The 17,965-nt window shown below is 37.6% G+C and overlaps 2 protein-coding genes across 3 annotated transcripts; one reads left to right on the top strand and one right to left on the bottom strand.

Moving 5' to 3' along the window:
- Nucleotides 1-1,209: 1,209 nt before the first annotated feature.
- Nucleotides 1,210-3,745, bottom strand: LOC131740223 (protein ZNF365-like). The gene is made up of 2 exons (XM_059035807.1): nt 3,674-3,745; nt 1,210-2,874 (listed from the first exon to the last, which is right to left on the bottom strand). The coding sequence occupies exon 2, from the start codon at nt 2,606-2,608 to the stop codon at nt 2,081-2,083; it is 528 nt and encodes a 175-aa protein (XP_058891790.1). The 5' UTR covers nt 2,609-2,874; nt 3,674-3,745; the 3' UTR covers nt 1,210-2,080.
- Nucleotides 3,746-7,670: 3,925 nt separating this feature from the next.
- Nucleotides 7,671-17,965, top strand: LOC117418561 (rhotekin-2-like). Of its 2 annotated transcripts, XM_059035808.1 has the most exons (13): nt 7,672-8,022; nt 10,559-10,758; nt 11,013-11,071; nt 11,723-11,776; nt 12,326-12,443; nt 12,744-12,944; nt 13,344-13,438; nt 13,675-13,781; nt 13,934-14,071; nt 14,633-14,798; nt 15,293-15,400; nt 15,583-15,629; nt 16,317-16,429. In XM_059035808.1, exons 1-12 carry the CDS (start codon nt 7,879-7,881, stop codon nt 15,591-15,593), a joined length of 1,401 nt encoding a protein of 466 aa, XP_058891791.1. In that variant the 5' UTR covers nt 7,672-7,878; the 3' UTR covers nt 15,594-15,629; nt 16,317-16,429. The 2 variants fall into 2 exon arrangements, with proteins under 2 accessions (XP_033887627.2, XP_058891791.1); XM_034031736.3 differs by lacking the exon at nt 15,583-15,629 and having other exon boundaries at nt 7,671-8,022; nt 16,317-17,965.

Here is a 17,965-nt window from a genome sequence, read left to right on the forward strand (position 1 = left end):
CTCTGCATGTATTGCTCTGAAAATGGCGTAAGGAACAATTCCTGGACCTCTTGTGCCAATGATGTGCGTCAATTAATTATTTTTTGTTGGAAAGCCCTTGAAACAAGCTTTAAAATCATGCCAGGATTCAAAAGCGTCCTGTTGTAAAAGTGCATTCAAAAATAGAGAGCATCATAAGATCATTAGTATAAAATGTGAATAGAATGAAGGTTTCCCCGTGAATAACAAACAGAGTTTATCCACAATGACCATGCCTTGAGCTGATAGCACAGGGTACAGTAATACTGAAGCAAGGGGGCTTCTGTTGTCTTTTTGGAGGTTTGGAGAAAAGGATCTGCTGTTTAAAGGAGCAAAACTAATTGAGGAAAAAACAGTTCAAATGATATAGCTCAATTACTTTAATTAAAGCACTGTACTGTAGTACTGTAATGAATACCTTTTATTTATGGCTCCATTAGCTAGTTATGTAAAGCAGCAACATAATCACTGAAACAAGGAAGATGGGAAAGATTGTTTTAAATGTGCTGGATGGCGCTACACTCACTGGCCCCCTGCCCCTCCACCTCCATATCTGCATTGGACCCTCTACACTATGTATGTAACAACTAGACCATGTCCTTTGAGAAAGAAAGAAAGAAAGAAAGAAAGAAAGAAAGAAAGAAAGAGCGAGCTTGCACTACGTTACCTAGTTGTATGGCATTTTGGTGGAAATTTCAATATGCACATACACTTGGCATCTGGTTGAATACAAATACGCACAGTGTGTTTTTTGTAGTCGCGGTGTCTGGAAGCACTTTGATAGTATTCCAGATGCCTCTCAGCCAGGGCTATCCTCTGTAAAAGGTTCTCTATAAAGTGCTGAAGCCGGGCTTTCCCACAGACTTCATGAACCGTGGCCTCCAGAAAGTGATGAATACTGATTACTTCCCTAGAAACAATTAACAATATGAAATGTGGAAAAAGAACGGGAGAATAATGGGAAATGTATTGCTTTTTCATTGACATTTGGTAAAGGGCAACCAAAGTTAACAACTCAGGCTATAGCATAGAATGACTGCAGTTCATTTAGCATGTTTTACAACTGCTGGGGCAATGAACGCAGAAATTACCTTTCACTGGTACATTTGTGCCACACTGGTTACAACAGAGACACTTTTCTTTTTGCTTGAAGCCCCCCCCCACCCCACCCCACATGATGTAAGGGAGTCATGGACGTGCACAACACTGTCCCTGGCTTTCACACAGTTTCCAATTCACTCTTAATATGCAAGTGACCTTTCATAAAAGGCAGCACTTATGGTTCAGACAGCGCTGTAACACTATACAGTAGCTATGTGGGTCATTCTAGGAAATATCAACACATAATACAGTAAGTATCTTCCCACACCATGGCCTGAAGGGGATTTACAGGGCTGGCATGAAGTCGCTTGGCTTGGAGTAAATCCATACCTGTTGTTTCATGAAGAACCCAAGTGCTCTAAAACCAAATAGCTCATATAGAAAGTGTATTTTACGGTATTTTGGGCACTGGTATTTTGGGCAACTTTCCACAATGCATGGGCAATGCATTATTGTGCTGGGGCAATGCAGAAGCTAGAAAACCAAGTCAGTGTAATGTTAAGCTGACATAGTTATGAGTCGGTTTGCAGAAAGTGGTCACTATTAGGCAGTTTCCAGACCACTTCTCACAAACCGTAAACAGCTCTACTTACTGTGGAGTCCTGCACTCCTCTCTGTGGCAGTGATTGTTGCAGGTTGAGGCAACATTTCATTTGGTTGGCAGATGGTGACATTGCAAAAGCAATGTAGGAAATAGGAAAATCTCTCAACAGCTTCACATCCAAAGATGAGCATAATCTTTAACCTGGCACAGCTATGTCATGGTTTGAAAGACATGGTCCAGAAACTGCAGTCTGTTCAATTGATCTAGATGGTGACAGTTCTAAATATTGTCACTGTTTAAATACAAAAATAAATTGATTTACTTTTGAAGAAGAAAATACACTGATGAGACACACAAAGTTAGACAGGATTTAAAAGATGGAGGTATTTCGATCCCACTGCCTATTAAAATGGACACTCACTGTTCCTTCCTCTCAATCAGACTCGGTAAGCTGCTGCCCTGAGCAGACAGGTGGACGGCCGTGTCCATCTGTCTGCTCAGGGCCCTCTCTCGTGCCAGGACCTGCCTCTTCTCCTGAGACAGGTGCACAAACTCAGCCCAGGTATTCACCAGCTCCGTGTTCTTCTGTGCCAACTCGCTGGCCACCTTCTCCAGCCTCTTCTCTATCGTGCACTCCGCCGCCTTCATCATCTCATCAAGCCTTTCCCGCACATGGCTCTCGATTTGGATCGTCAAAGCCGATCGGCTGCCTGCAGGCACCAGCCTGCACGATTCAGTTTTGAGGTGCTCCGGCGGTCTCTTGTATGCGGGGGTCTGTGTTTTGTCCCTTTCTGTATCCTTGAACTTTTTGTCTGTCAGGTCTTGAAACTGGAGTGGAAAGCATTTTTTGCAGTTTTCAGTGCTGCTGGCGTTTATGGTTTTCTCCAGCAGGTAGTCAAGTGGTTTACATGCAGAGGCTAGACTGTACTTGGTGAGGTTGTGCATGGTTTCGTAGGTATGGCTGTACTCCAAGTGTGCCCTCGAAGATGACTGGCTTCTGAACCGCTTCTGCTCCCCACATCGCGGGCAGCGGAATGGCAACTGCTAGTGGGCACCGCTCTTTTCCGGTGACTCGTTCCAAAGTGTCTCCTTCCTTTCATATAACTTCTGCTGAATTTCATTATATAAATATGAGTTGTACAGAGTAACTTGAGAACATTGAGCAGGGTTTGTTTTAAGAATGTAGACTAAGTCAGTTCTCCAAAGCGCAACTAAAGGAAATATGTAACATATTAATATTATACTAAATATAAAAACTTTGATTGTTATAAAATATCATTCAGAGAAGCTGTGTAGAACTAAAGGGGGCAAGGCATCACAGAAATTAAAATGCATTCAACACTAAAAAATAGACTTTCAGATTTCTATGAATGCATTAAAAAACGAAATATCCATAAGAACAATGGTGAAAAAGCAGGACTGCAAAATTAACGATGCTGCCCCAATCAGAATTCCTACTGTAACATGGCATCCCATTTTTGTTCTGTATGAAACTACGGCCACAGAGTATCGTCCTACTGTGCTAGATTAGTATATTGCACTAAATCTGCAATCTAATGAATCAGCACGTTTATAATTCACTGCAAAAAAAATAAAATAAAACTGAACACTGGAAATGATACAATCCACATTAAATCAAATGGAGACTGTTCATATTAGTAGCTTATACCTTTAAATGCATGTTTTATGAAAGGTTTTTCGTTTGTTACGATTGTTTATAGACCGGGCTATATTTACCTACAAAAAATGTCACTGATATTAAAACAAATTAAATGTTCCTACTATTAAGGAATGGTTTACTGTTTGCAGACAACAAAGCACAGATCACCGGTAGGTAAAATTTTACACAAACAATACAAGCCGATTATAAATGCGAGTTGCTTGATGCAAATCAAACCTTTGATCTCCGTACGATTGCTAATTCTAACCTACACATTATTTTCAAACAAATGCAATACTCATTGCAACATGCAGATCGGTTGAACTACAGCATTTTACAAACAATTTTACCTGTATGCTTGGAGTGTCATTGGGCAGAACGTGAAATTTGTCTACCAGGTATACTGTAATACTCCCCTGCTTTCTTGTCTGACAATCCAGTAAGCCAATCAATCCTGTCTCATACTAGACCTTGGTTAAGTAACACCCTTTGAAGTTGACACGCCTTTTAAAGAAGCAAGCAAGACGTATGGGAGGTGAATTTAACATTTGATACATTCATTTAATATTTAATGATAGTATTTATTATTTGATGCTAAAATTCAATATTCGATACTTGCTTAAATTTAACATGTAATGAATTGTCATTCATTATTTAATTTTTGTTACTTCACCTCCCATAAAGACGGGTTAGTTTTACTCTTTACTTAAAACGACATTGGAGATTACAGCCTGTGCAACATACGAACAACACAACGTTACATTTTACACGCCAATATGTGTGTGTGTGTGTGGTAGTTTGAAAAAAAAAACTGAATGCAGCTGTTTCCTGTGTTACAGGTTAAGAACATTTTTAATATATTTTTTAAAAATTAAAAAAAAAAAACCCTGCACATTCATTTTATTACTGCCTGCCTCGACTAACTTTCTGCCACAGCATTCCCTGCAAACATGGCACATTTGCACGGTGATTTTGCAGTTTTACTATGCTTTCCCCATTCATTTTGAATAGTTTATATAACGGTGTTTCCTTTTCCTTTTTTTTTAAAGCTGTACCTTTGTCATGTTCTATTATACTTTGGTATGATAAACATTTCTATAAGGGTAATTAAGCCTCGTCTTAGGTTTGAAGACACCTGTATGCCACCAAGACGATCTTAGAAATAACATCTCTGTTAGTTATAGTCTAAATGGAGATTGTGAAAATCATAAATAGTCTATTGTGGTACTGTACTGACAGTTGTATGGAATACCTTAGATTAGAATATACCCTAGAGCAGGGTTTCCCAATCCTGGTCCTGGGGACCCACTGTGTCTGCTGGTTTTCATTCCAACTGAGCTCTGAATTACTTAAATAGACCCTTAATTGAGCTGATAATTTGCTTAATTAGACCTTTTTAAATTGCTCTCAGCTCTCAAAGAGTTGCAGAGTTCAAGTTACTTAAAAATGTTACGACGAACTTGAAATCTGCAAGTGTTTAAGATGAAAACAAGTAAACATGTCTAAATGAGCAAATTATCAGTTCAATTAAGGGTTTAATTAAGTCATTAAGAACTCAGTTGGAATAAAAACCAGCAGACACAGTGGGTCCCCAGGACCAGGATTGGGAAACCCTGCCTTAGAGGACAATCTTAGAGCAAAGGTACTCAACCCTGGACCTGGAGGGCCGCTGTCCCTCCTGGTTTTGTACCCTAAATTACTTAATTGGACCAATCAAGTGCTTAATAGAAGCTTAATTGGTCAAATTAATCAATTTAGTGCACAGTTTGAACAAAAACCAGGAGGGACAGCGGCCCTCCAGGACCAGGGTTGAGTAGCCCTGCTATAGAGTATCCCATAGGACATTCTAAAGGCAGTGATATTGGATGTCCTATAGACATCAAAAAGGGCAGCTGGAGTATCCTATAGTAGTACATCTTAAAGGTGAATCCTATAGGACACATTCAAAGGGCAGTGCTACAGGACATCATAGAGGGAACCCCTATAGGATTTTTTAGAGGACAGTGCTATTTTTTTATAATACTCCTATAGGACATTTTTATAAGGGAAGAATTAATGTTCCACTGATACTGCAACCTGACATTGACATATAATCCATCAGGGTGAAAATGTATTCTCTTAACACATTTATTTAAAAGTCGTGACCCATAATTATCCTTACCCCTCTGCCATGGTCCGGCTCCCGGCTTGCATTCAAGACATCGTGGCCTGGATGTCTGCCAATTTTCTTCAGCTGAACACTAGCAAATCTGAACTCCTTCAAGTAGGATCTAAAACTCAATTTAAGAATCTCAATATAGCTGCCCTGAACCTCGGAAACTGTCTGCTGCTGCCTTCCCCCACAGTACGAAGCCTTGGCGTACTTCTTGACAGCAACCTCTCCTCTGATGCCCACATCTCCTCCGTGGTCAAATCTTCCTTCTACCATCTTCGAAACATCTCCAAAGTCCGTCCCTACCTTTCCCTGCCGGATGCGGAGATACTTTGTCATGCATTTGTCTCTTGACTCGACTACTGCAACTCTCTATATGGTGGTCTCCTGGCACGCACCATAAACCAGTGGTGCACAGCTCGTTCCTGGAGTGCTGGTCTCCCTGCAGGTTTTTATTACAACCGCACCCTAAAGTACTTTATTGGACCTTATTAGAAGCTTAATTGGTCCAATTAACTAATTTAGGGTATGGTTAGAACAAAAACCAGGAGGGACACCGGCCCTCCATGACCTGAGTTGTCACCACTGCCATAAACCGACTGCAGCTAGTTCAGGATGCCACTGCCAGGATCCTTACCAGATGTAAAAAACGTGAACACATCACCGCCCTCCCCCACCCCGAGTACCTCCTCAAGCTGCTGACCCGCTATATCCCTGCCCGCAAGCTGAGGTCCTCCAACTCTGGCCTGCTTGTTATCCCCAAGCAAAAGTGCACCACACTTGGAGAACGCTCGTTTAGCTTCATGGCTCCATCTCCCAACACCTTTGCCATTTATGCGTTATCTTTTTCTCTATTATAGAAAAAAAAGCACTACAATTATAAAGTATTCTATTTCCTCTTTGTCTGCTTCATTACCTTTGATCCCTATATGAGTCGGAACCCAGGTTAAAATAACCTCAATTCCCAGTCTTTCTAGGTCAGTAAACAAACAAAAAATCTCAAAGAACATATTCATCACAGACTTCGACTAGCCAGACTGATTTGCTTTTAATGCTTCTAGTGAATCAGATCAGACAAGGGACAGAATTGGTTTAACATCTGAAATCCAATTCTGCTGTTACTACAATCAAATTAGCTGTTATTCTACAGGCTGTTAAACCCCAGACTCAGAAAGCTGCTGGTGATTTCCTATTATCTAACATCTTTGATCCATCATTATATATAGGGCACTGCTGACTCCACACAGAAGAAATACTTACTTATTCTACTTTTTAAAATTTCAGGATTAATTACTTTCTGAAGAGCATGAGTTCAGAAGAGGGAGGTCATGCTTGACTAACCTACTTGACTTTTTTGGAGTATGTTACAGCAAATGTAGATGATGGTAACGCTTCTGATATAATTTATCTTGATTTTCAAAAAGCCTCTGACAAAGTCCCATATGAATGAGTTATAAGTAAATTCAGCACTTTTTTACACAGTTATAAATGCATGGAATAGCCTGCCCGGTGAAGTAGTAGGATCTAAAAACACTGGGAACATTTAAAAAAATAAAATTAAAATAGAAAGACTAGATTCTGTGCTTTAAATTCGGGAAAATGGTGTGCTAACAAGGGTCCAGTCTCGATGGGTCAAATGGCCTTTTCTCGTTCTCAAGCTTTTCTTAATCTTATGTTCTTACACAGCAGGGTTAGCAAAATGCCATGTAACAAATTTAGCTAAAACAATATCTGGTTTTACTAACCTTTATACTAACACTTCAATCCATCTTTGCACTCTCCACCCAAAAAGCGCCCTATTGCCACATATAGTGTAACTACCTATAATTAATAAAACATTTTTGAATTCTTCCAGATACTGTTATGTGGATTATCACACATTTATCATTCTTAATTTCCCATTTTCAGCTAACTCATTGCCAATCATTTGTTAACTTGTTCTCCTGACTTGCAGAACACAAACACATCCCAGCCTTGCATCTTTTTACCACTTTGAATACAACGAAGACACCTTTTTTTCTACCACCCAGCAAATTCAACAGTATTCGGGTTACAATTCCTTCATGCTCCCCACAAAATGTGGACGAAACCATTAAGCACACGCGGGAGGGGATGGGACAACCGTCTAAAAAGTCTGTCGATACAAACAAAAACGCATTTTCGGCAATAATAAACATATAGTCTGATATACAATAATCGTAAACTCTTCGTATTAAAATATGTGTACCTTTCTAAAAAAACCTGGTTTAGTTTTAGTTAGCCAAGTTTAAATTTTAAAAGTGGTGGCTGCCTATTGTTGTTTACTCGCCGGCAAACTTTGACCCTAAAATGTAGTCAGGTTGATAACGACGATAGCGACGCCCTTCGCAGCGGTTGTCTGGATGAGATTCATCATTGGGTGTAATGGCGAAGAAGCAGCATCCGCGGGACTTTCAAAATTTCAAGAGAAATGAAAGGAGCAGGGCTACGGTTTCGGGTTGCTCTTCACTTGGCATGGAGATTAAGAGAAAGAAAATCAGGGAGAGCACCTACTTCCTAGAACAAGAGGTAAAATTAAGCGAAAGTAGCAGACTTGTAACACCAATGGGTGGTTTATAGTAGTCGCCGATAAACCATTCATGCTATAAGAATCGGACAGATCAGCTGGAAAAACTTACTGATTACGTATAATAAACCTGTTTAGTTTTATGTTGTATTGGTATTATATTAGTATAATCTGTAATGTTGTGGTATAGATATAAAGTTACAGCCAGACGGCTATTGTGTCATCCAATCATTTGCAAATGACTGACGTGATGTCTAGATGAAATCAACAAAAGAGAGTGATGTCACCACATAATCATTACGTGCTGTATTAAACTTCCAAGTTGCAAATTTTAAAAATACTTTGTTTTGAATTGCAACCCATTTGTCAGATTAAGTCTGAAAATTATCAAAAAGATAAAGTGAGATTACATCACAAACACAACACGTTGAATAAAAAGGATTAATTTAAACAGGTTTAGTTAAATACAAAAAAATATGCCATAATGCTGTTAAATAGATGAAAAACACTGTGGTGGTTTTTTTTTTTCTTTCCCTAAACTTTTTTTTTTTTTTTTTGCATTTATTACCTTCTATTAAGCCTACCATTTGGCTTTTGTGTTTGAATCCTTAAATGGGTTGAATGAAAAGAGCCATATTTTGGAGGGCAATAAACAAAAGCAAGAGCTATCTCTTGAACAGTGCTGCTCAGGCTCAAAGAACACTAAAGTTCTTGCCCATTCTTTAACGGGAGGGTTATTTTATGATAACCCTGATTATCACATTTTGATAGACTTGATCCCATTATTTTAACGTGCCTGTTTCTGCACAAATGTTTTTGCATGGTGTTCAGTAAGTCATTTGTATTTTCTTTCCCACTAACATTTAATCAAGATGTTCTTGCAGGAAAAGTGCATTAAATGTTGTACTAGTCTGAATGACACTCTTCAAATTATAGAGGCCATGAATCTGTTGTACATACAGCAGATGTCTAAGAAACTGCAGGTAGCTGTGTGTAAGAATTGATGATTCTGCTCAAATCTTATAATCGGATATTTCAGGCATTCCATGAGAACTAAAAGCTAAAACATGAATTTTGTTTGAATTCAGTGTGTTGCTGTTCATTAGAAGTTTCTGGTATTGAAAGAGTCACATTTAACAGAAAATGAACACTTGGGCTAGGTTTGAGCACATTGTGCTGTTAATTGTACATTTAAAATGTACAGTTTGAGACAAGGGTCCAATAAACTTTATTAAATACGTGGAATTAAACTGTAAAAAGGGGGTCAGATCTTAAGCTTGTACCTTCAAAAGTCAAACAGGTATTTCCATTAGGTCTCTTCATAACCAAAACTTTGAACCAGCATACAAAATAAGTTACTTCAAGTACGATAAACAATGTACTAGATTAAATGTATTAGAAAAGAGATTTCCACCTCTTACTGTATATTTTGCATAGGTTTTAACACAGAACTGTAACAGGCTTTACTGGTGTGGATAATAATATTTCAGCTCAGGTATCATCTGCATCAATTAAAATGAAGTCTGTTAATAGTAATGCTGACGTTAGGATTTTATTACAGCTTCATCAGTGACTGCTTTACACAGTATGGTTCTGTCTATAGATAGTTGTGTCCAACGTTCCTAAGTGATGTTGATGTAGTTAGTATCATTTTGTACCCTCATACCATAAATGGAGATTTGAAGGCAATTTTGTACATTTTGGCAGTCTCTTAATATCACAAATCAAACTGTTTAGTTAAAATATGACCGTATCCCTTTGCTGTTAATAAAAACACTTGCATATTTTGTAAAACAAATGGAACTCTTTAGGAAGCTGGGTAGGCTATTGACTGTTTGGTATGAATCCAGAATTAACAAGAAGAACCGTTGAAGGAAGACATGCTTTATTTTACTGTGTAATTATTTTCAAAAGCAGCACTAAAATAAAACAGCTGTGCAGCAAATCATGATGCCAGTTTTCATGATTGAAAACTGAAAGAAATAATTCTAGACAATGCTGTTTTCATTTTTAATTTCACAGAACCAGGTCCATGGAATAATATTAATTAAAAAAAAACTCTAAGGGGAGAACAAAGGGGTTTAAGGATTACTGTATATTTTCTTGTATAGTTTGTTTACTGAAGTCAGTTTTATGACAAGAACATTATCCATAATATTTTTGTTGAATTAGGGGTCCTGTTTTGATCTTGTTGAAATCTTGTGAGATGTTGGAGCCAACCAGGCTTAATGGAGGTTAGTTTCAAATACAGATACACAAGGTTACTGAATTCAAGCCTCTGAGGATTATTTTCCATTTTAGAAAATACCTCAAATAAAGTATGACCCTTAAATATACATTAAAAAAAAAACAAAAAAAACCCACTTCATCTTTCTTATGTTTTTTGCTCTTATTTGTGCGGTCAAGTATTCATTCTAGTTTAGTATAAACAAAACTGATAGGACACACCCAATTATTGAACTGCTGCACATTTTGAATTGATGCAGTGAGTTCTACCTTTGCGTTGTAATAAAAGGATTCCTTATATATTCTAAATAGGACTGCAATATCCAGGAGAAAATCGACTTTGAGATCCGGATGCGGGACGGAGCCCACAAGCTCCTTGCAGCCAGCACCCAGAGAGATCAGGTTTTAAACGCTTCTAAAAACCTGATGACCTGTAACACGCGCATTATGGCTTACATGACGGAGCTACAGAAAAAGAAGGAGGAACAGATCATGAACAGAATGGCAAGAAGGTGAGACTGGTTTGCTGGATGTGGTTATGCTGTATTAAAATGTGGTTGCATGGTCAGCCTGAACAGCACTTATTCAACGTTCCTTTGGGAGAATGTACACAAGGTCAGCTTCAGGAACCTAAGTGCATATGAAACTAAATTATGGAAGGCTTTGGTAAATGACACAATTCAATTATTTGTGTTATGTTGAACATGATTGTAGTTTAAAGATATCTTTAGAAAAAAAACAACCCTATATTTGCTCCGTTCTGCAGGTCTTCTGATGTAGGGGCAAAGGAACGTACAGCATGCAAGGGGAAAGTTGCATTATCAGGTAATGCCACAGAATACATGCCACAGCTGACAAAAAGTGTTTTCTAGGTGACTGAGCGGAAATGTATTCTCTATGTCAAAACTGAATGCTTTGTAGGTCAATACTTAAACAGTTTACATTTCAATTGATCTCATCAAAGTCTGTCATTTGTTTAAATCCATAAAATAAGTCTCCCTGCCGACTTGCATATTTTTAAATACAGAAATGTATTGTTAAAGTAGGTGTTTGATTCTGAGAACCTTGGTACACAAGGAGCCCATTCTATTGATCTAAACAGCAGCGGTATTTAGAGCAGCCACTGTTAAGATCAATAGCCCCCTGAAAAGTAGATTTTTCTTAAACTGTTTAATGTCCTATTGAAGAAACTAGAATTTGAAACATAAAAAAACAAAAACAAATTGACTTTTTTTAAATTGTATTCGCATTATTTTTGAAAAAGAGGCTTACTTATTATGAAAACAAGGTTTAAATTATTTGACAGGTAAGAAGGGCCGTAAACTACCACAACCCCTGTTAAACCCACCTTCCACTAGCGGGATACTTGCTGCAGCCAACAACTGTTTAAAGCTCAGATTTCTGTACCTGCATTTGGCTAAATACGCACATGCTGGCAAGACTATTGTTGTAATCTTTTCAAACTTATTTTCCTAGGCCTTCGGATACCGTTAATGTGGAAGGATTCTGACCACTTCAGCAACAAAGGAAGTAGGTATTCAAAAGCCATTTTGCTCATCCCAATATCACTATGATTACAGCTGCAGGACATCTTCACTGAGCTACCAAAGCTAACACCAAACTAGATATTGATCCATAACTATACAACACAATAGTACTGAAGTGGGAAATACTAAAAGAAACTACAAAAATTCAGTGATAAATGGTTTGACGAAGTCTTTTTCAAACAGTCAAAACAACTGCCATTGAGTTTTAGTTCCAGAAGTATTTCCAATAATATAGTAGACACGACATTGTGGTTGAGATAAATATACAAAGCAATCCATATACTGTGCCAAAACAAAATCTCTTAGAATATCAATGGAGAACAAAAACTGATAGTTGTCACATGTTATCCTAATCAATCCATTTTGTGTTCAGACACCACCTTATTTAAAACAGATATGTAAAGGTAACACCCATTAACAAAATCTTTGGAAAGTGTAATTCTTAAATGTCTGTGATAAAACTGATGAAAAGCACCATTTTGTCAATAAACTAAATATTTAACTGATTCATTGGTTATAATCTGTTTTCCAGGGTCCCGACGCGTGGCTGTATTTTGCCTGATGAAACTCGGCTCTGAGGTTTTTGACACAGAAATGGTGGTTGTGGATAAAGCTGTCACAGACATATGTTTTGGCAATTTAACTGTGTTGTAAGTATCTTAACCAGAGAAATGATGATCAAGGTGTTAGTTTGAACTGCAATGTGAAAAAAATGCAGTTTTATTTATTTAAAAATGTTGTACTAAAAGGATAAACTTGCTTCAGTTACATGTTTAAACAAGTCTTTATTAATGTCACGATTGATTGTTTAAAGTTAAGCTAGATAAGATTATAAGATCCAAGAGTATTGTAGGTCTTTTGATCCAGCTACATGGAGTTTTTGGTTTTGATGTTTGTTCTTCCCATATTGTAAATCCGTGTCTTACTCATTCCTTCTTTGATTTTTGCAGCAATGAGGCAGGACCAGGTTTTGAGTTACAACTTCAAGTGTACAGCTGCTGTTTGGAGGAGGAGCCCTCCATAGGCAGCACTCCTAAGAAGCTGGCAAAAAAACTGGGTACTTCATTGGGCAAGTCCACAGGAAAGAGAGTGTGTCAACTGCTGGATGGAAATGACCCTGAGTCCTTCCTCCAGTCCAATCCATTAGCAGTGTAAGTTACTATGTTCTAATGTCATGCTTTTCCTCATTTACTATCCCAGGGGTTCTTGGTGAGAATTCACCTAGTCACACCTATACAGGTTTATGTTTGCTACATGTAAGGTGTTTTGTAAACCTCGTTTCACTGTATTTTGTTCCATTTAGTAATGCTAATAAGTGGGTCACCACTAGGAGTGAAGCACCAGCAGGATTAAGACAGAGTTAAAGTCCAGCTGTATTTAGATCCACTGCTTTTTTGGTCACTAAAATAGACCTCTGTGGGGTTTTTTCTGTGTTCTTTAAAAAATAAATAAATAAATACAAGTAGCTTTCGAATTATATAATTATGGATTTTATTTATATATATATATATACCAGTACGTTTCTATAATATTTTGTCTTTGTGTTCTAGCGGAGCCAAATACAACTTACTTGCCTATACAACACTAACTCTTCCTCTTGCTGACGGCAGCTTCCAGTCACAGACCCTGACTATTACAGAGAATGGTAAGGATAGGAGCGCAGATTTTAAGGGATGGGTTATTGACCTTCAAATATTTCTTGAATGTTGAAACAAGTTTTTGACATTTTGTTCCAGATTTATCAAGATGGGTACTAGTTTCCTAACATGAGCAGCTATGTTTTTCTTTTACAAAAATGGTGTAAAGACCTTAGCCTTTTGTCCTTTGTATACATCATTAATTCAGATGTGATTTTTATTTATTTATTATTTTGTCCCACAGAGGACTCTTCCTTCTGGCTGCCTCTGTATGGAAACATATGCTGTCGTTTGGTGGCTCAGCCGGTGTGCATGACCCAAGATAGCATGAGTGGCTTCTTGAATCAGCAGGTAATCAATATGTAGCACCTAGATTTCAGGATCTCTTTTGATTTGGTGCTTTGTCATTCACTACTGTCTTTGTGATGTCATACTGATGTGTTTACTGTTTTTCTTTAGTTTCTTATGGTTTTGTCTATTGTTGGGTCTGCCCTGTATCACAGCAAGCTATTGGAGGCGTTCCCAGCTGCAGCAGGCTGTACTGTGTCCTGAGAGGGGGAAGCATGTTCTGCTATTACACTGACACTCCAGAGGAAATTGAGGCTAAAGTACAACCTGCCATTGCCATTCCTGTTAACAAGGTACACTTTTATTTAAAAAATAATTATTATTACAAAGGCTGTTAATACTGGGATCAGTTCGGGGGCATAGTTGTTTAATTATGTATTGTCAGATATACTACCAAAGCGTAACTTTTGCATGAATGTATTTACATTTTAAATCATGATATTTGGCACCAGGTTAAGTTAAACCTTTCCCTATTAACTGACATGCTTTCAGCCAGTAACATGCATTGACCCAAAAGACACTGCTGAGGTGAAATGACCTAGCAAGTGTAACAGAAAGCAAGACAGACAAACTTTCTGTTACACTTGCACTTCCTAGGTCATTTAAACTACTGTAGTACAAGATGTCATGTTTTGAAATCAAAAATACTATACATGTTTGCAGTATCATGCGTTTCTTTTGAACTTCACATCTTAGATCTACATTACCCTGAACAGATCAGTAAGACTTATCCTAAACTTAACCTTGTACATCCAGATTGTATTCAGTTTTGGGGCATTTACCAAATTCAAGTTCTAGAAGTGACACAACTTGACTCTGCTAGTGTTCTCATCACGTTGATTTCTGTTGAGCAGGAAACAAGGATCCGAGCTGTGGATAAGAACCCACAGAAAAGGACCAACAGTTTCACTGTCATTAATCGTGTAGATGGGGAGGCAATGACCAATGTGTTCACTGCAGACTGCAGAGAGGAGCTTCAGAAATGGATGGAGGCATTTTGGCAGCATTTTTATGATCTGAGTAAGTGAAATAATTTAGTTATATCATTGGGTATAATTAGGATGTCTGGCATTGTACTGTCTCTAAAGTAATTGTCTATATTAATTCCTGCTAACACACCTTCCGAATATGCAGAGCAAATAACTTTTCAAAGTTTTATAGATGTCTATGAAATTGATTTTAACTTCTTGTTTTGGTTTTGTTTGTGTTTTATCAGTTAAACATACCATCAGGGATCCCTAGTAATGTTAAGATATTCCATTGTAAAAGCTACTGTTTTCATTTTGGTCCACCCAAGATTTTTGTACAATGCTTTATTTTATGCTCTGATAATTCATCAACCCATCGTTGATGGAATGGCGTGTGTTAGAGGGTTTGGGGCTCCAGACACTTAACATACAAAATCAGTGTTCTAGATACAGAAGAATATTGTTGTCAGTGGCACTGTGATATTCAAGTCCTTTAGCTCTAATTTCCCTGTATGCTTACTGTTTTTTTTTTCTTCCTTCTTTCAGGCCAATGGAAGCACTGCTGCAAAGAGCTAATGAAGATTGAGATAATGTCCCCAAAGAGGCCTTCTTTGTTCCTTACAAAGCAAGCCACCTCAGTCTACCATGATATAAGTAAGTTTAATTGTCTATAGAGTGATGCAGCCCAAGAGTAGTATATACGTAATGTGAAAATCAGGCTTTTTGAAAACCATCAGTTATCTCCATAATTGGATGGGCTACAAAAGATACTGTAATAGATGGGTAGTTGCTTAGAATCGTTGGGATAAACAGTGTCTTATTTTTTTCCTGAATAGGACATCGGTGAATGAGCCCCTCAGGAGTGCATTCCAAAAACTTGCTGGTAAACACACTGTTGGCTCCTGATGTCGCTCAGCTTTTTCATAAATTCACGAATGTGAAAAAAAAAGCTTGCACTTGGTTAGCTACTTTGTAAACAGCAGGGCTGATTTAATCTCTGATGATTTCTTGTAAGCTTGTACGTTTTCCTAAAAACCAAGAACGGCTTCTATAGCAGTGCTTTCGGCAATGGATATTATTCACTTATCTATTACATCATTGTTACTGTTATTATTTCACCCATACTAAATGGACATCAAAGTCCTACTGTGGCATCCAAGAGTTATTACTTCTGCTATCTACTACAATATTAATCCAAGGTACAGTAAATATTTTAGTGATGGTAACTTTGTTTACCAGATTTTATACACAAAGAATATAAGTAATACTGGCGCACAGGCTATCGTACAATCTTGAAACTACAAAGAGCTGCAATTTTTGATGATACATTTATTATTATTTTCACAGAATGCCACAGTAGGGTGCATTTGTGTACTTGACTAGTCAAAATAAAACCATTGCTTGAGACGTTGATGAATTATTTATTATTTACTCAGAATAGACCTAATACAGCAATTGATTAAATTAATCTTTAATAGCAGTAATTTATTTAATTAATTTGTAAAGCAACTGGTAGCATAATAACAAAAGGAAAATGTGATTGTTTAAGTTTTTTTTGTTTATTTTGCAGGCATTGATTCCCCAATAAAGCCTGAAGGCCTAACGGACATCATTCATAATAAAATAGAGGAGACAGGTGGGAGGTTTCTCGTCGGGCAAGAGGACACTCCTTTGGGTCCTCATTGGGGTGCCCTTTTTGAAGGCACCCATAACATGGTTGTTCAGAAAAACGTGGTGTCTCCTAGTCAAAGCTGTGAAAACCTCAGTCCTAACAACTACGCAACCAAGAAAAGACAAGCTCCACCACCTCCCCCTGACAGGCTGCCTTACAAACCAGGAGGAAGTGGCAATAATCAGGCAGATAAAGAAAATTCCAGGAATAACCCAATGGCTCCAATGAGGGCATCTTCCCTCGAAAGCAAGTTCTCTTCGATAATACAGCAGCTGCAGAGGCCCACGATCCCTCCCCGCAAGAACCTGACTTGTAACAAAGCCAGTTCAAGTGAAGACCAGATGCCAGAGCCCTTACACAGACCTGTACCTGCACCACGACAGAGACTCAAATCCTTCAAGGACAAATTGAATCCCAAAAGATGGGGACACACTCAAGATTAACACTGCTTTCTAATGTGCATGTAGCATGACCTGAAGACAGGACTATACCATCTCTGTCAAAGTCTTATTTTATTTCAGATCTCGAAGCTTTTTATTTACTGCCATTTTGTATACTTTTTAAACATTTCAGTGGTTTTTAAAAAGAAAAGAAAGTATACTCTCGTTAATCCAGACCCCTGTAGTCCAAACTGATTTATAATCCAAACCTATGATAATGAAATGCAGACTGATGATCAAATCTGGTCCCAACTGGATTGGATTAGCAAGAGTCTCCTGTACATATATTTTAAATCCTTTGTTGCTTTTTAATAATGGAATAACATGAAACCCTATTCAAAAACCTTAACTGTATTTTAGAGTGTTTTTAAACATTCTATTTTAATAAGGCATGGTTTACAGTTTTTGAATAGGGCCTGTTCTTTAGTTTTCATTCCTAGATGGTATGGATTACTGATGTGTACTGTGACACATTCCATTTCAAAATATGTTTGCACATACTTAAAAATCGTCAGATGGGTCTCTCAATTCAAAACCTTATCCTGTAGTCTCTAACTGGTAGCATGGGTGTTATTATGTAGCATTGAGATAGCTTAATATTGTTAACATATCTACTGTGAACTCTTTTTTTAAAAAACTTTATAATTGATTGTAGGTTTTTTTTGGTACTGTAATACTCCTATGTTGTTTTGTGAAAGTAACTTTTTTAGTAAAACAAAAATGTAAATTTTGTTTAAAAGAAAGAAAAGTTTTAATACTATGATGATTTTCTATTTTTTGTAAAAGACATGGATGTTTATTTTAATGATCTAAATTGCAGCGGATCTAAATACAGCTGGTCTTTAATTCAACATTGATCCTGCTGCTGCTTTCCCGCCCAGAAGTAATTTCAACCCACTGGATACCATAAAAATACAGTAAAATGAGGTTGCAGACATTTTTTGGATGACGATATTAAGATCCGCCATGGTTTAGATCATTAAAATAGGCCGCATCATGGCTTAAATGTTTCCTAACTAATTAGTCTACTTAATTTAAACAATTTTTTTTACTGGCCTTGCACTCCTGTGGTTTTCCTGTGGTCCTAGAATAAATACTTTAAGTATG

Source organism: Acipenser ruthenus, chromosome 13, assembly GCF_902713425.1.
Source record: "Acipenser ruthenus chromosome 13, fAciRut3.2 maternal haplotype, whole genome shotgun sequence".
In the NCBI taxonomy this organism is placed as follows: Eukaryota; Metazoa; Chordata; class Actinopteri; order Acipenseriformes; family Acipenseridae; genus Acipenser; species Acipenser ruthenus.

Coding starts and splice junctions, on each gene's coding strand:
- LOC131740223 (XM_059035807.1), bottom strand. CDS start 2,608: ATGCACAACCTCACCAAGTACAGTCTAGCCTCTGCATGTAAACCACTT.
- LOC117418561 (XM_034031736.3), top strand. CDS start 7,879: ATGGCGAAGAAGCAGCATCCGCGGGACTTTCAAAATTTCAAGAGAAAT. Junction 12,945..13,343: donor CAGTCCAATCCATTAGCAGT/GTAAGTTACTAT, acceptor TTTGTGTTCTAG/CGGAGCCAAATACAACTTAC. Junction 13,439..13,674: donor CCTGACTATTACAGAGAATG/GTAAGGATAGGA, acceptor TTTGTCCCACAG/AGGACTCTTCCTTCTGGCTG.